The following is a 21520-nucleotide window of genomic DNA, read 5'->3' on the forward strand; positions in this document are numbered from 1 at the left end:
GTCAAACACTGCAGCGTGACACAGGGAAGCGCAAATCCAGTCTGTGAGCTGCTCCAGGGATGACTGTCAGTGAAGTAGGCTCGACCACTTTTGAACCAGACTTCAGTGAAGTTGCAGTTCAACCTGCTCCGCTGCCGTCGGAGGCACCGTGGCATGCTGAGACTCTATAACTCAGTACGAAAGTTCAATATACCACTTTCTGCCTGATATGCTTTTCATAATCCTTCTCAAAAGTTACACTCTGCCAAATTTGTCTGAATGAAGGGCGAAAGAAATTCACATTTTCAATGGCAATTCCTCTGGGGGCTGCACAATTTGCAGAGATATTTCAACCAACAGCATAGAAGACAAGTGCTGCTGCATAAAATATAACAGCTACGGCTGGTTGGGTGGAGACGTGTTAATAATATAGAACAGAACATGTACACCATTCTCCGGTTGATCAGTAAATAGAGAGAAAGGCAGGGTGACAGGCAGCGAAGTGATTCAGATGACTTTCAAAGACGAAAAAGTGTCTTCAGGGATGAGAGATTCTCTGTCACCGAGTACACTCTTCTCCTCCAGAGGCTACATCCATAAAGTCAGACTCTGGTCGCATTCACCCCCCAATTTGCACCATTTTTCTTCAACACACCCATGCACCAGTGCCCACTCTCTGCTCAACTAAGCTCGTTGGATCGGTATTCTCATACACTTACAGGCACACTTTATACATCACATCAGAATAAAAGATAGTTAAATGAAGTGTGGGTGGTGTATCTATAATCTTTCTATGCTGAGTCACATCCTGGCCTCCTGTGTTGTCCCCTCCTGCTCTGCATCCTCTCCAGAAGGTTCATGCCAACTCGTGTATAATAAGGTCTTGAACACACATATCCATACGCAGAGCATCAGCAGGTAATAATAGTCAAACTGGCCATCAGAGCACAGCAGACACAGTGAGCAGGCTGAGCACACTGAGGAGTGGACACACATGTACTGTATCTCATCCCAAGGCCGCTGACACGCTCCACTTACAATTACAAAAACGGTCTAATCGTGTTCCTCTAAATTGGTCTATTTTTAAACAATAAAGTTTCCTTGATTTAACCGAAATGATTTTACGCTTTATGAGGAATCATTTATTTAATAGAAGTCTGCACTCTATGTCTTGAATAGAGTGCAAACATAGCAGGTAAAGCACAGGTGAAAATAATTATATAAAGAGTGGCTCGGTTCCATCAAGTGTTCCGGTCAGCCATGCCAGTGCCTGCATGCTCAACAGCAGGCCCCTGGAACTGATAGAATAGACCTGTTATTAATAACTTGGACTGTTTACCAGGTTTTAACCAGCAGATTGTAACAAACGTTGTTACATTTGCTTAAAGCTGCTGTATTTATCAGGACTTTAGTAACGATTGATCAGATGACTTTGTGTGATGTTAAAGGCTTTTCTCATTGAAATGGAGTCAGAGAATTAGTGCTCGACTCTGCCCTTTAGCTGTTTCAGCATCTTTCAGCTCATTGTTTTGGTTTTCCAGTCAGAAAATGATTCACTCTCACAGCTCTCATCACCCTTGTTTCGAGGTCAGGTCAGGCTTATACCATTGCTGATAAAAAACGTTACATTTGTAAGTAGGGGTGGGGATAAAATATTGGTAACCCAATATATCGTCGTCCTGACTCATGCACTAAAATTATCAATAGGCTGGCGCCAAATGTGGATATTTTAATTTACAAGTATAAGGCGCTTTAAACAGAATCGCTGTATCGTGATATTATCATTATCCTGGGCCACGCATCACGTATCGTGTCGTGTCGTGAGTTGCCCTGCGATTCCCACCCCTATTTGTAAAACATAGAAACAGTTGATCCTTGTAGCACTGTTAAGGACAACAAAACACAACACTTCATTATACAATAATGTTCAAACCAAGACTACACTGCTTCTTACAAAACTCAAAAGTGTATTTTCCCTGCACTTAGAAAAACATATCCTTGTTAAAAAAAGCGGTGCTTTATGTTGTTAAAAAGCTGTGTCCTTTTATTCACCAACAAGAGGATGGGGAATTTCTGCCTTTACTGAATGTAGCTCACAGCAAACGAAATCGAAGGCCACTCTAGAAGAATGAGATTACGTCTCATCATGGTGCAATGATCAATAAAACACGATACTGATTCAATCGTATGAGGCACAATTGCCATGAACATGCAACTCATTTTAAGTCCCACCATCCAGCTTAGTGGAGAAAATACAATATATACAATACAGTACAATACCTCTACAATAACAACTCTGACCGTAAGACCATAATCTGGAGTTAATCACCACTTAACCATCAACAAAAGACAGCCTGTGGTCTCCAAACTGTCGTTTAGTGAGATATTTACAAGGTGATCAAGAAGTGATCAATAAGCTCTCTCTCCGTCTCCCAGGAGGATAATGCAGCTGTGACCTGTAGCCCTCCTCATAAGCACATTGCTTACATTCCTGCAGGCTGTGGAAACAAATTTCCTCTAACAGAGGACAATAAATTATCTATCTCTATGGATGTATTGGTGGGCTAATGGTTTTCTGTGCGGCTCCTGTTGGACTGAGTGCATGAGAGGCGAGGGGAGATCATTAAGATGGTTTCTGCATCGCGTTATTCACTCTGGAGCTTCCCGCTCTCACCGATCGTCAATTGAACTCAAATGGGATTCAACTGATTTGGCAGCTGTTAGGGGTCCTCCTAGGGAATAATGGAGTTGTTGGAGTGGTGTTGGTTAATGAGTTGGAATCGCAGGGAGGCAGTGCTGATGCTATAACAACCAAAGCCAGGAAAGGATCAACTTATTTTGACTGAATCAACCAAGACCTGGCAATTATCAGCTGTTAAAATGATTCACTTCTACTTCCCCAGTCTTTTTCACATGTAAATGTAGTCCGATGTCAGTGTTCACCACTCCTTGTTTGCATGCTTAGTCAGCACACTAGACACGACCAAACCACAATTCCCTACAGATGGCCACACAGCAGCTGCACAACATTGTATTTTCACATGATTTGTTGTGGTGATATAATCCTCACATGACTTCCACCCCAATACAGACTTTCGCCAAAGATCGTGATTATCTGTCATCGAGTACGTGCATGGGGAATTCCTGTTAAACTGTTACATTTCACAAAGATAACGGCCTTTTACAGCAATCATGATAAGAACTACATTATTCCTTTAAAAATCATAGAGATGATCTCATCATACATATTCAACTTTTTTAACAATCTTCCAATTATTACAGTTTATTTGAAAGAAGTTGTAGTAATGATAATTTCTTCCTTTCTGGATTGTCCAAAGGGGGAAATGTCACAAAATGCAAGACCTACTGAGTGCCCCAATACACATAACTGCACTTTGTGGTTATCTGTTTGGTGGTGAGCTTCACAAACTCCACTGGACTAGGGCTGCCTCTGCTCCCATGGTTGCATCAATGCTGGAAATTCCCTTGCAATAATCACCACAACTTTCTTCTTATCCAGCCTTGTTAGGCCTTCTGCTTTAATTTCTGCTCACTGCAAAGCATCACTACAGAAGGATGTAATAGGTCTTTTTGTTTTGTTAACGTGGGTGTAGTGGTTAGAGCTGTCGTCTCACAGCTAGAGGGTTCCTGGTTCGAACTCCGGTTCAGTCGAGTGGGCCTTTCTGTGTGGAGTTTGCATGTCCCCCCGTGCATGCGTGGGTTCCCTCTGGGTACTCCGGCTTCCTCCCACAGTCCAAAGACATGGACGTTCATTGGTGACTCATGGGTGTGGGTGTGAGCGTGAAAGGTTGTCTGTCTCAGCTCTGTGATTTAATTGGCTATCAATCCAGGGTGTACCCCGCCTGGCATTGGCTCCAGCCCCCCGCGACCCTGAACAGGATAAGCGGTACAGATAATGGATGGATTGATGGATGGATGGATGTTTTGTTAACATGCCTCTCTGTGAGGTCATGTTAGATCATACAAGATCACATGAGGTGGAATAAGCTCCCCCTGGCACACAGGATAATCATGAAAAGTCATGCACAAATTTTATAAAATCTTGTAGTGTGTGCAAGAAGATCAGAGAAGTTTCTCCTTGTGTGTGATGCAACCAGTTTTCAAAACAGATAAGGGTTTGTAAAACCGTTTTATAAACTGCCGTAGTCTGAGCCCGGCCTTGACTGTTCTCATAAGCTTCCCTAACGACTCATCATTTCATTATTGGGTGACAGTGAAAGTTTTAAATCTTAGAAAATGACGAAAATGTCACATTACCCAAGCTTAAAAAGTGCATTGTATCATTAAACATCACGCTGAAATCCTTCACTGGCCCTCGATCTCTGCTTTGGTGTTTCCCGGGTGATAAGAGAAAAGCTAATCAGTAGCCAAGTGTTTAAGCTGCAGCTCACTGATACATAATGCAGAGACAGTTGGTGGAGTGAACGGCAGGGGTTTGCAGGCTGCAGCCAAGCAGGAGAGCTAAATAAAGAGAGAAATGGATGAAAACACAAAGATACAGACCAAAGCAAAAAATTGACAAGAGATGTGTTTAAAACCTGTTTGGCAGCTGCAACATGTTCAGCAAGTACGGCGTGTCTTTTGACAAGCCAAGCATGCTGCTTTTCATCTCAACAACTACAAAACATCTGGCAGGTCAAAAGGGGAGAATTTCAAACTAGATTTGCAAACATACCAGAGGACAGAGAGAGAAAGAGAGCAAAAAGGGGGACATGAGGGGAGAAAATGAAAGAGAACAAGTGAAGCTTGAAAGAGAATGTGGAAGCAGAGGAGGCAAGTCGAAACAGAGACTCAAAGAGAAACTGAAAGCTCAGTAAGGTATCTCAGTAACTTTCTTTTGCTGTGTATGACACAAAAGCAGTCCTCGGTTGAGTCCAGTCTGGCTCTTACATAACACAATAAAGGGATATTTAATAAGAGCACAAACCATGGAGAAAAGACTGTATTTGGATTGTGCTCGACAATAAAGATGACTGACGTTGGTGAAGACTATACACACTCTGAATATATTGGTCAAGACAAGTAACTGAACGTTTTTTAAGGAGGAATAAACACACAATTAAGTCTTAAATAGTCTTAATCATCTTTATCACTGGGTCAAAACTCAAAACTTGTAAAATTGGGTGAATGTGTGTTGGTTGTATTCTTATTACAACCAGTTTTACCATGTTGGTACTGAATCACACAATGTCATAATAATATAGCTAATGTTAACGAAACCAAGTACTGAATGTCACTACCTCTGAGATGGAATATAATGCCCATGACCAATACATCAATGAGACACTGGATACATGAGGCAGCCACAAGGAGGCATAATGACAAACCATACTGGAAAACAAGTCCACATCCTCTCTAGCTTAAATTGTCAATTAGGTGATCAAACCACAACTAAGAGACACACAAAACATTTAAATATGTAGGACTTGACTGTGTGTCAGCATTAAGGCTGGGTATGTGTATCTGCAGCCCCCAGCGTACACACACAAAGACACATCAGCCCATGCACCCAAAAAGTAAGCCAGGCTTAAAACCAAACAGCAATTTCAACAACCATTCAGTCAGGTGATGATGTAAACTGGCTGAGTGAGACCTTTTCAGATTCAGATCATCTTTATCGTCCATCAAGGGGATGTTTGTATCGCAACAGGAGCACAAAGAACGACATAATACACATGGACAATATTAACAGTGAAAACAGACCCAATTGAGTTAAAATCACCCAAAACAAATGACACAATATGATTTGGACATTACAAACAACATTAAGAGTGAAATTAGAGCTCCTGCAGAAGTGGAAATTTCTACCAAGTGGAAATATGCAAAAGTGCTATGTGGACGTGTGCAATGTGCAAAAAAAGAAAAAATAAAGTATTGCAAGTGAAGCAACCTGAATGCTAATTGCCATTAAGCATATAAATTGCACTTGGGATAAACGTCTTCCGCACTGGTGCCCTGAAACGAAAGCCTGAGGGCAAAAGCTCAAACTCACCCCGAAGTGGATGGTTCCTTAATCAAATGTATTGACGATAATTGCACTGAATATTTACAATTTCTATTAAAAGGCCATTTTGTTTATGGATCATATGACTGACAAAACTAAAGGCCGTGGTGTGCTTTTGGATAACCAATCGCTCAAAAAGCCAAAAACAGAGCACAGACAAAAATGATTGGTTCAAACATGAAGAACTTAAGAGAGCCTCGATTGAGAGAAATATCATTTTGCTGTGCAGAGGAATGCAAGGATGAAAAATGGTCTTAGAGGAGTTTTTTTAGACGTAGAGTTGGTAGAGAAAGTGAGTGGGCTGCAGCCAAGATCCATATTTGCCTTTCTCTCTTTGTGTTCTGGCCATGAGGGTTATTGTAAGAGTACAGAAGCAAGCTGAGAAATTGAATCGTGACGGCAGGCTGGCACAGCTAAACTCTCTGGGCAGCTCCACTCATACAAACACATTACGCTCTCAAACACCAACACCACCTGCAACACGTGGGAAAAGCGACAAATGGGTTTTTCAGTGACCTCCGAGGTCACATGTTTACTCACTCTACCCATCCAAAATTAAACTTCTCGCAACATTTCTCCTCAAGGTGACAAAGCTGCTGTGTAATTGATTTCTTTCTTTATGTAAGTTGTGTTGGCGAACGCAGCACTGCAGTGTGGTGCTGCTGAGCTGCGAATCCTCAGGCTGAACAGCTTTCTCACCCTCCCACTCCTCCTCCTGTACTCCTCCCACCATTCGCTGCTGACCTCCAGGGTCAACCCAGCCCGAGCCTACATTCCTTTGGCTGCTTCCTCCTGGGAAATCTCTTCCTCCATCTCCTCTTACCTCATGTTTTCCTTCTGCACCATTTATCAAACAGATAAACATGGTTAGTTTCTTTACTTTTACATCCTCATCACAAGGTGTTTATATCAAATGGCATCAAGTATATGTCCACTCCAATGCTGAGGCAACTCGCCACCTACCGGCCCAAAAGACTCCTCTGTCCTCCTCAATTCAACTGTCAGAGGCCATGTTCTTATCTCAAAGTCTCATCAGAAAAGGCAGGTATGATCAAATCCCATCTTTCCAGACTGGATTCAAAACATGGTTTGAAATACATCTTAAATCCAGTATCTGTGAATTCAACTCAGCTGGGACTTTCAGATCAGGTTTCAGGTGCTTGCTTTTTCCCCCTACAGGACACATATTTGACATAGCAAGAAGAGAGGAGAAAATGGATATGGAGCAGAGTCACAATGTAACTCGATTGCAGTGTCACTATATTTTGCCGAATGTGCTGCTACTACGATGGTGATTGAGCCTATGGTCCACTGGCCTTTGCAGGAAAAATCACAATTGGTGTCCATCTCAGGACTGATTGGTCCACCAGCGAGATTAGGCAGAAGCAGTGTTGTTTTTTATCGACTCTGCTGAGTTGCAAGTTATCGGTTACCATGGCCGAACAAACAAAGACAGGATTAATTACTAGAACTAGACTTTAGAAACAAGTGCAAGTCCTAAGAAAAATAAATAAATGTGAATTTCTGAAAAAGATAAACAGAAAAAAGCATCAGCAAGGTTGTCTTCTTTCTTCTCTTTGTTAGATGAGGTCCAAAAACACACCTGAAACTAGGAATCTAGACCAAATACAAGTGCAAGTCCTTACATTTGGGTACTTGCCGATACCAAGTACCGATATGAGTACTTAATAATATCATTACAGTTCTCATAATGACTTTAAAAGCATGTTTAATTTTCATCAGATGTTCCTCACTTTCTGACTCTAACAAAGTAAATAGACATAATGATGCAACTGCAACTGTTGCTGACATTTTAACACTCAACTTTGCCTCTCCGCCTACCTGCTTAATTTTGCACTCATCCAACTTTATAATGCCTGGATAAAATGCTGAACATTAAACACAACAGCTGAATATTAAGCAGGAATTAACAAATTATATTTACTGTCATTTATATCCTTGTCTACTTGTGCTTTTTTAAAAGAAGAAACATTTAGTCACTTCTCATTTCCAAGTTGCATTACAAACAAAGTTATGTATACACCAGACGGGGTGCTGGGTTAGCTCAGCTGGTAGAGCAGTAGCCTCATATACAGAGGCAAAGTCCTCACCACATTAGCCTTTGGTCCAACACAAATCTCGGCCCTCACTCTCTCCTCATATAAAAGGCAAAAGGCCAGAAAAATAGTAAATGTATCTCCCTTAATCACTGGTTTAATGCAAAACCCAATCAGCATGCAAAGTGACTGAAATGACCAAAATGTGCCCACTTCATTTCGCTAAGATACTAAACGCTAACATTCTCATGGTGGATTCTCCACTTCTGATTTGTACATTTTTTAGGAACTTCAGCCTTCAGTGAAGTGTGTGAGGCTTGTCTGCTATTTTTGACAGTAATCCCTGTCACGCTTGTAACTGCAGAAATGTTCAAATTTTTGAATTTGAGGAATGCAGTGGGAGCAGAGTGAATGGGTTACATTAAGCACTGAGAATGAATGCGCAGTGAAGTCAAAACTAGAACAGACTTCGGACTGTGAATGACTATTTGGTGCACTGGGCTTGTAGAAAGAGGTTCATGCACTCGAGAACAACAACAAACTCTCTGATTGTTATAACTCACTCTAAAGATGAGAGCCACTGTGTTGCCTGGAAACGTAGCCGTGCAGACTCTCTATTCTTTTTAATGTGTGTGTTTGTGAACTGGGGGTGCTGTTGATTTTATATTGTCCATACATCTCTGTGCTGATGCTTTATTATGTTGTAAGTGGCAGTTTATTTAATTTATGTAGCCTATTTGCGCTTCTTACAGCTGCCATGGTGCAGGAAGCATCGACTGTCCTCATTTAAATAAATGATGAATGATCAGAACGCATGCACGCGCACACACACACACACTCACACACACACACACACACACTCGAGGCATGGACTCCAATAGACCTCTGAAGGTGTGCTGAGGTATCTGGCACAAAGACGTTAGCAGCAGATCCTTTAAGTCCTGTATGTTTTGAGGTGGGGCCTCCATGGATCTGACTTGTTTGTCCAGCACAGCCCACAGATGCTCGATTGGATCGAGATCTGGGGAATTTGGAGGCCAAGTCAACACCTTGAACTCATTGACATGTTCCTCAAACCATTCCTGAACCATTTGCAGTGTGGCATTATCCCACTGAAAGAGGCCACTGCCATTAGGGAATATAATTTCCATGAAGGGGCGTACTTGGTCTGCAACAATGTTTAAGTAGGTGGTATGTGTCAAAGTAACATCCACATGAATTGCAGGACCCAAGGTTTCCCAGCAGAACATTGCCCAAAGCATCTCACTCCAGTTCTGATGCTCACGTGCCCATTGTAGGCGCTTTCGGCGGTGGACAGGGGTCAGCATAGGCATCCTGACCAGTAGGCGGTTACACAGCCTCATACACAACAAACTGCGATGCTCTGTGTGTTCCAACACCTTTCTATCAGAACCAGCATTACCTTTTTAATTTGAGCTACAGCAGCTCTTCTGTTGGATCGGACCACACGGGCCAGCCTGCCATCCCCACGTGCATCATTAAGCTTTGGCTGCCCACTAACGCCAGCTCACTGGTTTTCCTTCCTTGGACCACTTTCTATACGTCCTGACCACTGCAGACCAGGAACATCCCACAAGAGCTGCAGTTTCGGAGATGCTCTGACCCAGTTCTCTAGCCATCACAATTTGACTTTTGTCAAAGTCGCTCACATCCTCATGCTTGCCAATTTTTCCTGCTTCCAACACATCAACTTCAAGGACAAAATGTTCACCTGCTGCCAAACATGTGCCGCCCGCTGACGGGGGCCATTGTAACGAGATATTATTCACTTCACCTATCAGTGGTCATAATGTTATGGCTGATTGGTGTTAACTTGAAACAGCTGAATTTACAGGAGCGAATGACACATCTGTTTGTAAAACAAATATGAATCACGGTCCAGAGCATGTGGGTGTTAGTACAGCTCTTAAAGAGGAAGTGCAATAGAGCTGACACAGTAGGAAATCTAAAATTAACCCACTCACCCTTTTACACATTAAAATGGTCACCTAACGTAAATACAGTAAATTAGGAGCCACAAAGTTACCATGGCAACTGCAGTAACTGCCTTTCAATGCTCTTATGCATCAAGATTACAAATAAGGTCATGTAGACATGAAGAGTCAGTGTTTTTTTTTGCATATTCACTCGGCACAATAATCCTTGTGTAAAGAGGAAAGATAATAATACGATAATAATAATAACCTCAGTAAAATCCACATTTGCTTAAAATGGCACTACAACATAATAGAATTATTTTATCTTATATTTTATTAAAGAAGCAACTTCTTCTTTTGCACCACTTAATCTTAACTAGCGAACAATAAAATCATTAATCATAAGGTCCCTGCAGAAGCTATGAGAGGCAAAAGAGAACAAAACAAATGTCAGGTGATCCATTTTCTAAGTCTGGACTCAATTTTCTTCTCTCATGTTTTTGTGATGCAAGAAGTGAAAATACAGTTTTTACAAGTTTGATTCTTCCGAGTTCCTCATTCATTTGTTTTTTTTCTTGTGTGTGTGGGGGGGGGGGGGGGGGGGGGGGGGGGTGTCTAGCACTGCCAATGGACAAATATATTACAGGGGCGAAAACAAAAAACAGCTGATGCGTCAGATACCAACAAGATGACGTCGGCCGACGTTAACGCTGACCAACCGCCAAAAACCAAGAAGTCAAGAAAATATGACAATGCTTATCCTGCTCTTGGATTTACAGCGAATATGGTAGGAGATGAAGAGAGACCTGTCTGTGTAAAATTTATTGCACATTTTATTATATTTCTATTTGAAAAAGTCTCATGGAGCAATTGAATATATATATTTCTTTGTTTTGCACAGCAAATTACTCAGAAAAGAGAAAAGAATGGTCCCGATCTTTACTTTTTTTCAATAAAAGTTAAACTTGAACAGTTTGTGACAATTTTGTTGGGGTGGGGGGGCCTAGAAATACTTCTTTCTCCAAAGGGGGGCATGACAGAAAAAGTTCGAGAACCACTGGGTTATGTCAAGTCAAGTTAAGTCGTGTCCTCAGTTAAGGCAAGTCAAGTCTCGAGTCAAGTCACTTTTTTTCCACCCAGGATACAGCACTCTTACCTGTCGTATCCGGTCTTTATAAAGAGAAAAGATAAGGTATTAGTACCTCTTCAAAAAATGATATTATTGGCCAATTTATATAACCTGTTCAAAAGTATGACAATGAATTATATCTGCACTATCTTGGCACAGACGCAGCCATGACGATGGTCTGGTCTGAGACAGTATTGAGTAGTAATGAGTACGACTGATGAGGCTTCTCAAATGGGGAAAAACATCATGTAGCTGGGGGGCTTCGATGATGCGTGTTGCCATAGCGAGGAGTTTGACTGACAGCCAGTCCTCCAATCAGGACAATCATATACCGGGGAGCTTTTTGAGTCTTCCTCCGAGTCATCATGCCTCAAGTCCAGGTCGAGTCTCAAGTCATTTATTTTTTGTGAAGTCGCAAGTCATCAAAACAGTGACTTGAGTCCAAATCACCAAGTCTCAAGTCCACATCTCTGGTTGTTGTAATAGAAGCTTTTTCACCTCTTTTCCAAGATTTAATTAAAATACTCGAGAAATGTTTAAAGAAAAAAAGTTTTTGTACACCTTGCAAAAAAACGACCTGTTTTTCAGTCATAAACACAGCAGAGAAAACTATTTAGATGAGACTTTCTTCTCACTTGTCTTTCAGGGCTTGCATAAGTAAGTCTCCCTGCATAAATATAAGATACATAAAAAAATGACTTAATATAGGACTGGATGTTACTGAGCTAGACTTCTTAATAAAGTCACTCATGTGAGAACATTTATATCTCAAGTCACAGTTACGCCAACGAATGAAATTCACCATAATTAACTTATTGTGAGTGTTTTCTATTCTGTGATAAACTCAGCCCATCTGCAAAAATTAACACACTGAACAAACGAAGATCTTTATGAAGGTTTCATCTGCACAAGAATGACTTTTCTTGTACTTGAACACATCAGAGAGAACAAACTTATGTCATCAACCCCCCAAAAAGGTTCGAATCAATAGCGCACACTGTGTTAAAAGCCCTTTCTGACACAGTACTGAGAAGTGTAACCAGCTTCAGTGAGGTTCACAGAATTGGCAACAACTGAAAGACAGTGCCGGATACTGTGAAAAGTCTGCCAGAATCTCTAAAACAATTTATAAAACATCTTTGAAAAAACATGAGTATAAGTTATTGGATGCCAAAATCGATCAGCAATAATATGATATGACCTGGGTCGAGTCTTAGAGTGGTTCATTTGAAGCTCATGTCAATGTCGATATTGGCAGCATTAAGTGTACTATGTCATTATGAGAACACGCAAGAAGGAAGAAGGAAGGATAGCTGGTTCATGTGAACCCACTCACCCTGGGTTGCCAGTTTTCATATTGCTTCTGCAGGTTTGCCCCGATGGTCTCCAGGGCTTTCTGTGGACTCATTGACAGAGGATCTGGCACACAAAGAGAGAGTAAAAACACTGTGTTCACACACATAGCACCGAACAGTCATAGCATGACAAAAACACTGCATCTGGAGATGACAAACCAACCATAATTATATTAAATTTAAATGACATATCCATTCAAATGAAACAATCTACAGAAGCAGCCTAACATTATTAAACATTCAGGGAAAAGATGCTTCCATGACGAGAATACACAGCAAGTTAGCGTTTATGATTTCAGGATGAAAGAAATGTTTAAAGGAGGGTTTGGAAAAATAACAGCAGCGCCTCGAGTTGAAATATTGATGAGAGTAAATCGATATGGCGTGAAGAATAGCAGAATATAGATTGAGGACGGATCCAATTGCGCTCAGCAGGCAGAGAAAAATGTATTGGCTGGTTTGTGGGAGATAATGATACGCTTTATGCTGAAAGTTAAACCTCTTTGCTTATGATGAATGAGGACAGGAAAACAACAAAAAATGGGCTGATTAGTCAGTTTATAACTTCTTAATATCATTATGGAGGAAAATCAAACTCACTAGCTCCTAAAAGCAACTTTAAAACACAAAATAATGACTCTTAGAGTTAATCTTGAAGCCCTATATATGATGGACAGGGAGAAAATGTACATGTAACAAATGGTGTAGTCATGTCTTCTAACAATGGGCAGATTCCAACAGCACATTCTGTGATTACATCTTATTTAAAAAGCTTTCAACACAATTTTACAATTTCCTATTGAAATGAAAATTGAAAAGTTGTGATAATTAAAAAGTGCCAGTATGTTGATCACTGGAAATCAAATGTAATCCTTTCTATTAGCACATAACTGTAGCTTGTGTCTGTAAATGTGTTGATATAGTACATTTTATGCCGTCATCTCTGCCTTTACCCCTTCATCTTTCCACACACTGTCTCAGTAACAAAAAAGGCAGGCCTGCACATATTGTCCTTAAAAAACGACTGAGAAAGTTTCAAAAAACTTTAAGACCTGAGTTCTTACTTTAATGTGCTTACCTCCCTCCTAAGAGTTAAGCAGTCTCAGGGGACCTAACAATGTTTTTTGAGGTTCCTATCCAATGAAGATAGTTCTTTTGTTTTCGTTCTGTGTCAAGTGGAGTGGCTCTGGTGGGGGCACACTGCTTTATGCTTAGATGACAGAGGCCTTATAAACTGAGCTCCCCTGGGAGTCTGTCCCTAAATGCGGCAGTCAAAACTAAACTTTTAATATAAAGGCAAAGTTGTCTGTAGGGGGGAATGGCTACCACCACTATTAATATTGAATATTGAACCCTAAGCTTTTTGCCAACTTTAACAACTGTTAAGTATATGATTTTTGGCGAAGTCAAAGGAGGTGCACTAAGTCGCGCTGCGTTCAGGGGCGCTCAGAAACGTGAGTGATCAGATATGTTTTTACACATATTTTCAAAGATCGATCTTGGGATTTATTAATCAATATCGGGTCATTCAAATGAGAATCGATTCGAGACAGGAAAATCTACTTTTAAAACCCAGCCCTACCTTTTATTGTTATTTAGGATAAATTTGGCTACCCAGAAATACCTCGATTAGTATGCATGGAGTTTCTTATCCATTTTTCAACACACCTTAAAAAACAGTATATGAATAGTGTTTCTGTTCCACATACATATATAATAGTCTTGGTTGAGTCCAAGAATAAGTCCAAGAGTCTGGCTCATGGATGCTAACTAGCTAACTCACTTGAGAGGGTCGTGTGACGTTGTGGTAATGGTGAATAAAACAGGTGCTTCCATTCACTCAGTGCAGCCTGCCAGACTATGTAACAACATTACCCACAAGGCCCAATTCCTTTAAGGGGAATACTTGGCTGGTAAAACTACAGATCGATCCAACAGGTGCTCAGGCAACAAACAAGGTGCAGCTCTTTTCTGTGGCTTCCTGACAAATGAAAACATGGCTGACTCTTCATCAGCTATCGTTTGGTCGACTATTAGAGGGCCGCCCGAACAATAATGTAGCTTGGTGTAAATGGTGTCTGATTATCTGAACAATGGTTGTTTGTTGTCCTCGTGAATTCTCTCTTCTTATGCGTTATTGACCTCATGACGCTTTGCATCCATTAAGGAAAAGACAAAAGAGGTAATTTTTCTTACTATTGGGCCGCAGCCATGAAGTTATTGACTCCTGGTGTGTTTAGGACATCTGTATGTTCAGTATCGATTGTGTTAGGTGTCTGTGAATATGGGCTGTCATTTTTGGTAAGGTTGGATTGTGCATTTGTCCTTTATACTTTAAACACAGTGAATTAGGAGCCACAAAGTTACTGTATAAACCATACTGTATAAATTATATTTAAGAAAAATCCTCTTTTCTTACACTTTGTGTTGCATTCAAGTGCCTGTCCACTTTGCATTTATGTTGTTGTATGTTTGTATGGACTCACTCACCTATCCAGCACTCCAGTCTGGCGCAGGGGGAGGTCTTGACCACATCAGGAGGGTCCACTCCCACATTAAGACACAACACCAGCGCTACACTCACAGTCTTCATCTGTAGGAGAAAACAAACATGGTGAAGTTATTCACACGCATTGCTGCTCTAATCGAAACAGACTGGTGGATTCATTCGGAACACTTTTTTGAAACCACATTAAACCTTTATCCTTCCGTGAGACAGAATTGAGCACACATGCTTGTTTTCAGGATTGTCCTGGGAGTTTTTTCCAGTAAATCACAGTCTGCTGCCGCTGCTGCTGCTGTTGCTGGTCACTGAAGCTTCAGTAAAGTGGTGAAGGTTAAGTGTCATGCCCAGGGGAAACTCAGCAGTAGTTACTGAGAAAGGAGTTCTTCTCTTCCCTGACATTTTCCTTATCAGTCCAGGGATTCCATTATGTCTAACACTGACACTAGTGTCACTTCAGCGTCAAATTTAATCTGCAATCTCACAGTTTTATCACCACACAGGTCAGTTTACAGGCATGAATTTAAATGATTAACACAAAAGAAAGCAGGTGTAGCAAAGGCCTGTCTTCAGATATATAAATGTCAAAGTGAGAGGGTAGAATCTTTACGTTAGGGTAAAGTTATTGAACCACAAAACACAAAACCACTGTGGCAGGAAGTGAGCGGAAATAGAAACAGGCCATCTGAAAGAGAACAGCCATTGATCCAATGGTTAGTTGGCCAGTCTTGACACGCACACACGCGCATGAAAAACACGTGTCTAAAAAAGTGCAAATTACACATTGCACCTTAATTTTCTCAGGAAGCCTCCAGAAATCCTTTTCTTTGTAGATCACAGACGACAGTCTTTGTGACACTGTTAACGCCATCAACATCTGATAGTTATTTAAGATCTTCAGCTCTTAGGAGGAAATAACTAGTCATTACACAAAATGTAAGAATAATAAAACTGTTGGTACAAACTTAAACTTGTTGCTATTTTTACACAATTTTAAATCTAAAAATCATCTAATTAGATAGCCAACTCAAAATAATGATAAAGGTGCTCTTCTTTTATAAGGAATTAAGGTTGTGAAATTTTGATACTTCGATACCACGTGTTTTAAACCAATACAATCTCCATCTTTTCTTAAGTTCGAAAGTACCGAAGGGTACCGAAGTGTTACAAAAACAACAGATCTACAGTCAGATTTTCAACCCAAAGTTGCTGCGAGCAAAAGAGAGAGAGCAGCTGTGGTGGAGCGACATAGACGGGAAGTGAAGAGAGCGAGTGTCTCTGTTGCAAATAAAGCAGTGAATAGTACTACTATTGTAAAGTTCTAAATTCTGGTATTGTGACAACCCTACAAAAAATGAAATGATTTAATTGTCAAAAGGTTGATGTCAGTGGTTTGCATCAAAAGATAAAATAGTTGCCACATTCCAGAGCAATAAAATCCTGTCTGAGAACAGTTTCTACACTTTACTAACTCATGGAGCTATCACTCGTAATGAAATTCCTCGATCCTACTACATCGTCTCCTTGGAATGAAAAGCAAAACCTGGGGGTGTTACTTTTAAAGGCTAAAGGCGACAATTTAATTTGCAATGAGAGTAATAAATACTATTTAAGCTCCTTAAATGGCTACCATTCAAACTGATACATTCACTGTTCAAACCCTAACCCTAAGTAGTACAGCCATGATAATCTCACCTCCTACTGGGGGAAAGGAATGGCTTCAACTGAATACACATATATACCGAGAGCTATAGAATCTACACTGCCATGAAGGTCAATGCAATTTTGCCAAGTGACCTTTAGCAGGTATGTAAGACATTGCCTCTGTATGTAATGTAGACCTGTGGAGCACACGTTGTGTGTACAATGGGCAATGCAACATCCTGTGGCTGAGCAGGGTTGGGAAGGCTGTTATTGTGAAGGTAATTAATACGCCCTCTGCTTCCCCACCAACAGAGTAAAAGGTCAGTGTGCTAGTGGGACTCAGCAGGACAAGGCTCGTCCTGCACATGTATCCCTACACACAGTTGCACTGCATTGCATCACTTCATCCATTTACACCTGACCTCCTCACCTCCCGCCCTTTTCCCGCCTGCATGGCGTAATTCATGAATCCGTCCTGATGAATGAACTGATGCAGAGTTTCTACCTGGGTAAACAGCTGCATCCACACAAAACTCTTGGTCTTAAATGAGGTGTGGTCAGGCAAACCCGTGCAATCCGTGTTTGCTATTTAGAGACGCATTATGGACATACATCGGAAGGGTCACAACACGATTCTGCTTGTCACTCACACGGGGACGCACAGCAGCACTTGTACTCATAGGGAAAAAGCATTGTGTTTGTAGATACAGTTAAAAAAAGTTTTTCTTTCCCTCTTCTCCTTAAATCATGATGCTGTTTTCGGTTTGTGACCGATCTGCTGAGAAGTGCAGGAAGACGTGGACAAGCTCAGCGCTGCCTCCACACACACCTGCTTCACCTCAGGGAGAGTCCTGCTCCAGCCGTGCACGGGCCAAAAACCACACAAAGCTCTCCATACTGCGCCCTCATTCAGAAGTACGCTCTCTATAATACAGCAGAAACCGTGACACACTCGCACGCAACACACGCAACTAGGAGGTAAATTACTTACCATACTCAGACATAACTACCATATGGCCATACAAGTCATTTAACCCTCACATCAAGGCACACATATGTCTGGGGAAAGCCAGAGGATGCCTCAGATTTCACATTTGTCAGTTGCAAACTTGATGTGATGATATATTTCAGCCCAATGATAGCCCAAAGGGAGTTCATGACCACATATACGACAGACTCCCAAGTCACCAGATCTCAAACTCAACTAGGTTTCATGGGACATATTGTATAGATTTTTTTTTCATCCCTCAAAGAACTGGAGGCTCTTCAAGAAGGTTTTTATGCCCCCTGACACACACTATGACCTCTGGGACAGAAAGCAGAGGGTGGTCCTGCTGTTGTTAGACTATAACCCTTCGATTCCACAGGATCCGTCTCCGGCGCGTTCCGTGTGTGCCGCAACCTCCGGAATCAATCGCGGCCATTCAAGTCAATGATAGTGATTCCACAGCGCGCACCGTGGTCCGTCTCCGTCTATTTTGGACAGAGGCCACTTCAAGCACGCGTCAAGCTGAACAGAGCAGATCGTTCCAGACAGGAAGTCACACACGAAAGCAGCATACAGCATCCGGTCATTTCAAAATAAAACACCATGTTCAGACCGCTACAGACCCCCGTTTTTTCCCGTTTATTTTAAGATGAACACACTGAAATCTCGAAAAAAGAACACTTTTAATTAAGTAGTGTACTCCTCCATGGTAGAAGCACAAAAATCACGTAATGATTTCCAAATGAGCAGATAATCAACATCGGATATGTAAACTGAACTGTTGCTTGTGAGGGCTCGCGCCATTGACGGACCAGATACGCGCAGAAGAAACGCGCTGGAGACGGATCCTGTGGGATCGAGGGGTGAGGTGTTAAGGAACCGTTTGATGGAGTTAGATCCATTTCTGACAGACAGAACTGCATATTGCAAGCTTGTTTATTCCATTAGTTTAAACAGGAGCATGATCTTCCTACTTTGAGCCTGGAAACCATAACTAGATGATGTAACTCCAAGTATGCATTTAAGTATTCCTATTTGTCCGTAGGGGCAGCAAAACATTTACACCAATATCCTGGGAAAAGACATTTATGTCTAAAAGTTAGGTAAGAAAGACACAGACCCAACTGGGAGGAACAGGCAGGTTTGCCCTTTAAAATACAACAGCTGAAATGACAGCACACTTTGGAGACAGATTAACAAAAAGTCCAGGGAGAGAGAGGATAGATGTTTCTGTCACGGCGGGTAAAATGTCAATGAAAACCATTGACTCTCAAGAGGAGATGGTGAGATATCATTTCAATGTTTTAACTTAACAAGGAACATTATTTTTTTACTCAAAACACAGAAAAGCTACAGAAATGAGTGCTTGAGAAGCCATCAGAAACTTGGCAACGCAGTGGTATCAAGTTGGTGTTGATCATGATTACAATTTAGCGGCTCAAGACAGGAAGATAATTAACAGACTAATATAAACAACCCTGATGAAATTATTTGTTTCCGTCCAGCAGCCACCACAGGCAATTTATAATACATCAGATATTCATTTGCATGAGAATAATACAGATGAATGGGTGATGGTGTTTTTCTGTTCCAGCTCATCATCGCGCTGAAACGTGCCGTTCAAGTGTGACGGCGCACAGATGTGATCCACATTATTCTCATTGTTTTATCTGCTTGTTTATTCCATATATTAACTCATGCACATTTAAAACAAAAGCAGAGAAAACTAAAACAAGTAGCAAGTTCATTTATCAGCCAGGTTTGGAAATTACTGGCTGTTAAATCCATTGAATAGGATTGCTCATATGGCTTTGTGTAGTTCCCATTAAAGGTAAAATAATTAATTGAAGCAGACAAAACTGGACTGGTTAATATAAACTGGTTTTCAACCGTGAGAGAAGAAACCTGGGGCCTGTACAACGAAGGGAGTTAAACTGTATCTTTTCCTGATCTGGCTTCACTTAATCTGACAAAGGAAATCACACTAAAAAGTCACACGATCAACTCAATAAGTCAACCAAGGGTTTCTATGAGCGCGTTCACATTAAAGGGGCGGAGTCTGGAGTGTATGACCATTCACACATGAGGACAAGTCTGCCATCAGCTGATTGGCATATTTTATAAACTCAGAGCAAACTATGACATTAGAATGATAGGAAGAAGTTAATCCAGCCTGAAATCCACTCAGCTGCAGCTGCTGAATGCAGGAAGGACAACTGGCAAAAAATCATTGACTGTGTAAACGTGCAAATTAAGTCTACAATATCACTGCTCCGTCATCAGAGCATTGATTTTAACACCCATGTATTAAATTAGATTAATACGTTGCACACATGTATTTATGTTGCAGTTATGACAGATTTAGACTCATTCTCTCAGCCTCAGCCATATAAAAGTATGGAGCAAATAAAAATAAATATAAAACCACAATTTAAAGCGGTTTAACCCTTCAATTCCACAGGATCAGTCTTCGGCGCGTTCCGTGTGCGCCGCGACCTCTGGAGTCGATCACGCCCATTCAAGTCAATGATAGTGATTCCACAGCACGCGCCGCGGTCCGTCTCAAATGTATGTTTAATCAGCGTGACCAGCCCCGTGACGGTAACTTTTTGGAAATGAAACTCAGACATCCTACTTCCTGTCGCCAAACGCACAACCTCTTGCCATGTGTGCGCAGCAGGTGAAGCCACTAAAAGCAAACACTACGCGGCACCTCTGCTCTGTGATCGGTCCGTATAAGCGGCCACAGCACCGGGACGAGGTTCGGCTAATAATGGGGACACATTCACTGTAAAGCCTGACTCAATCATCATATTATCTACAAGGGCTGCAGCATCGCACGCATGTTTACAGGCAGGTGACACACACTCTGCATGCAGAGCATCAGGTCTCTGTGTGCTCTGCGAAAGAGATGCACTTTGTGATATCAGACAGACTTTTCCTGTAGATAAGTTATGGAAAACGTGTACGAAAACCAAAATGATTGTGTTTATCATGGTATTGACGGTATTGCAAAATCCATGTTGTGGCAGAACGTGACACCGGTGACGGTGTGAAGCTGGTATACCGCCCACCCTTACCCTGAAGTTACCTCGATAACAGCAAATCCTGCTTCGTAGTATACCCTCCTGATGTAGAAACCAAGCTGCAACCTCCAAGGCTAAAAATATAGCCAATGTGAAAGTGACAAAACTGCAGTTCTCCGAATGGCTCACAAAAGTGAGATAATCCCCATTTTGCCCCATATTAAAATGCCCAACTTTACTCCAAATAGTGGATTTGGTGGGTATATTAATTTGTCCGTTCATAAAAATGAACTGATTACAATTAGTTTTCTCTTAAACTTTTAATCAGTAATTTGTCAGGCAACAGAGAAATCATTCTCTGGCTTGGCATCTTCATCTTCAATCAATTCATCGATTGGCTGTTTTGTGATTACAATACTTTGACTTTTGGATTGTGGGTTTATCAAAACAAGAAGTTTAAAGATATCACTCTGGAAACTTGTGGTCAGCATTACTCACTTTTTTACATGTTGTGAACAATAAAAATAATACTTGGTTGATGACCAACAATAAAGTAATACTAATTACAGAGAAAAAGACACGTATGCTGGAAGAAGAAACAGTAAAGGGTAAAAGTCAGCATATAGCGAAGCTGTGAACAAAGTACATTTTGACCTGTAAGAAGTGGCACTCTATCAGAAGTGTAAATTTGATTGTTACCAGTAAGGTGAGAGGAGAACCTAAACCTAGACCAAATGGATTCCCAATAATCAATCACTGTGTTTGAGGAGAAAGAAGGAAGGAAGAAAGAAGGATAGTGTAAAGGGAAAGATTGTTAGAAAGTATCGGTTATGGAGTCGATTGCTGAGCAAAAGTGATACTATGTGTAAAAAAGTGA

General features: G+C 41.2%; 1 protein-coding gene across 1 annotated transcript in view; it reads right to left on the minus strand.

Annotated features, from left to right (window-relative positions):
- The window catches only part of rptor (regulatory associated protein of MTOR, complex 1), a 201080-nt gene that overhangs the window by 167065 nt on the left and 12495 nt on the right, over positions 1 to 21520 (minus strand). Inside the window, exons 3-4 of the mRNA XM_069676908.1 lie at positions 14973 to 15075; positions 12464 to 12546 (exon numbers count right to left, since the gene is read on the minus strand). Coding sequence (XP_069533009.1) covers positions 12464 to 12546; positions 14973 to 15075 — 186 coding nt within the window. The remainder of the gene's footprint in view (positions 1 to 12463; positions 12547 to 14972; positions 15076 to 21520) is intronic.

Source organism: Semicossyphus pulcher, unplaced genomic scaffold (genome assembly GCF_022749685.1).
Source record: "Semicossyphus pulcher isolate SPU_LCO1_2020_fin unplaced genomic scaffold, fSemPul1.0.p SCAF_27, whole genome shotgun sequence".
Lineage (NCBI taxonomy): Eukaryota > Metazoa > Chordata > Actinopteri > Labriformes > Labridae > Semicossyphus > Semicossyphus pulcher.